Genomic DNA, 2,010 nt, shown 5'->3' with positions numbered 1-2,010 from the left:
AGTTTCCAAGCCAACCTAACTGTCGGGTTATAACTTTAATTAAAAATATGTAAATTTGTCTACAAGGAATGATTAGTAACTAAATTCTCGTAAAAATCAAATGTTAAATGTCAAATATCTATGATATTTATCATAAATTTTAAACAAAAACAAATATCATAACAATTTTAAAAGAAAAATATTAAAAAATCACAAACTAGTCAATACAAAGTAATAAATTTAAACAAATATATATAATTTAGTTGGGCTGGTCAATCCAAATTTTTGTTTAGCCAATCTATGATCTAACCCGATCTAACGTAAGAATAAAATTAACCTAATCCAATCCTTATATTTTGTGGGTTGGATAGTCCGGATTGTACGAATTGTCGAATTATTTAAACACCCTTAATTATTAATAAGAGATAATGTAATCATTCAAATAAAAATAAGAGTTATTTTTAATTAAGTGACAATATATCACGACGTTTTAAAAGATCTGATTTTGCTAGCTTCACACTGTAATCAACCGACGACATGAAAAGTTGAAAAACTGGTTCCTGGTAGTTTCCAATGTCATGTCACTACATTTTCACATCGCATACGTGGCGCCAATTGCAACTGCTCCTAAAAGGCGGTTGGAGAAATCAACCCAAGCTCTTGAAGCATCACGCAGTCTACGTCGTCCTAGCCGTTAGATGAGGAATTGCAATCGTATGGCCCACCCCCCTTTTGAAAAAATACCCTCCAATTTACATCAAAATTACAATCCACCCGCGCTCCCCACCCACTCCGATCCCACCTATAAATTCCACCGCTAAGACAAACTCAGTTTACCGAAACAGAATCCCAAATCCCCAATCAGAGAGTGAGCATACAAAACCAGCAAAATCAACCCATCCCATGAAGAAGGAAACAAGCGGACCTGTTCTCTGGCCATTTCACGCCGGCGGCCAGTTTCACTCTCCAATCTCTTCTCCGGGGACTTCTCCGTTCGCCGCCTCCACTAACTTCGGCTTCTCTTCCGCATCCTCAACCTTTTTCCAAAACCACGACGATCATAACCACCAACGATCCGCTTCTCCTACTCGAGTAAACATTTCTTCGACTCCCCTGTCTCGCTCTGTTCGATTTTCCATCAGTCATCGGTCCGGTTCCCCGAGTCGGTCCATCACACTTTCCAGCCGGAACTCGCCGGTTCCTCTACCGAAAAAGCCGTGCGCGTGTTCCCCGACGACTCATCCCGGTTCCTTCCGGTGCAGCCTGCATAAAAATTCAGGGAGTGGCGGTCACCATCAGGCGTCGTCATCGGCATATGCATCGAGCGGTTTGAACATGCGGAGGTCTGCGATGACGAACTCGCTGGTGAGAATCGGTGGCGTTGAGGGAGACTGGGTCAAGCGAGCGTTGACTGCTTTGATTCGACCTTCTTCACATCAGCTGAGAAGGAGAGCCAATTTCCGGCCGCAGCGCAGCCGGCTTTCGGTTATGTCAAAGGCCGAAAATCTCCAAAACAAAGAATGATTAATTTGTTTGATTTTCGGCCGATTGGAGTGAAATCCTCTGTAAATTACATTTTGTTGTGCATGGCGTGAATTAGATTATACATGTTTAGATATAAGAAATGCAATTGTTCATACCCAATTCGTAAGCCAAAATCAAATCGAACTGTTCTTCGATTGAAATCCTGTTCCTGTTGTAATCCATGGTTTGACATTCCGGTAGCCGTTATTTTACCAGGTGGCGACCGGCGTTGCTTCTGATGTCAGGTCTATAGTGATCTAATTGATTTATTCGTGTCATTTTTCCAAAAGTATTTTAAATATTTTATTTTATTAATCTGTGTGGTTTTGTAGGCGATACACTTGGGATCTGACTATTGAGGGACCTGAGAAGCCATTCAAATTTTAAAATGGAGGAGGAGGCTTCTGTTGTATACGACCTGTGAGAGAAAGGTCTCAACATTTTTCTAATAAAAAATTAAATTAATGGGAAAAAATTCAACAAATTCAATGAAGGAAAAATAGGATT

At 40.4% G+C, this 2,010-nt stretch overlaps 1 protein-coding gene across 1 annotated transcript; it reads left to right on the top strand.

The window, feature by feature from the left end:
• The first annotated feature begins 803 nt into the window (after positions 1-803).
• Positions 804-1,664, top strand: LOC120075978 (uncharacterized). The gene has a single exon (XM_039029742.2). It carries the CDS (start codon positions 883-885, stop codon positions 1,501-1,503), a length of 621 nt encoding a protein of 206 aa, XP_038885670.1. The 5' UTR covers positions 804-882; the 3' UTR covers positions 1,504-1,664.
• The last annotated feature ends 346 nt before the right edge of the window (positions 1,665-2,010 follow it).

This window comes from Benincasa hispida, chromosome 4, assembly GCF_027475165.1.
Source record: "Benincasa hispida cultivar pf3 chromosome 4, pf3_genome.v1.1, whole genome shotgun sequence".
NCBI lineage: Eukaryota > Viridiplantae > Streptophyta > Magnoliopsida > Cucurbitales > Cucurbitaceae > Benincasa > Benincasa hispida.
Note: the sequence above shows the minus strand (reverse complement) of the source record. Positions and strands in the feature narration are given on the sequence as shown.

Excerpts from the sequence above, each read along its gene's own strand:
- LOC120075978 (XM_039029742.2), top strand. The coding sequence starts at position 883 with ATGAAGAAGGAAACAAGCGGACCTGTTCTCTGGCCATTTCACGCCGGC.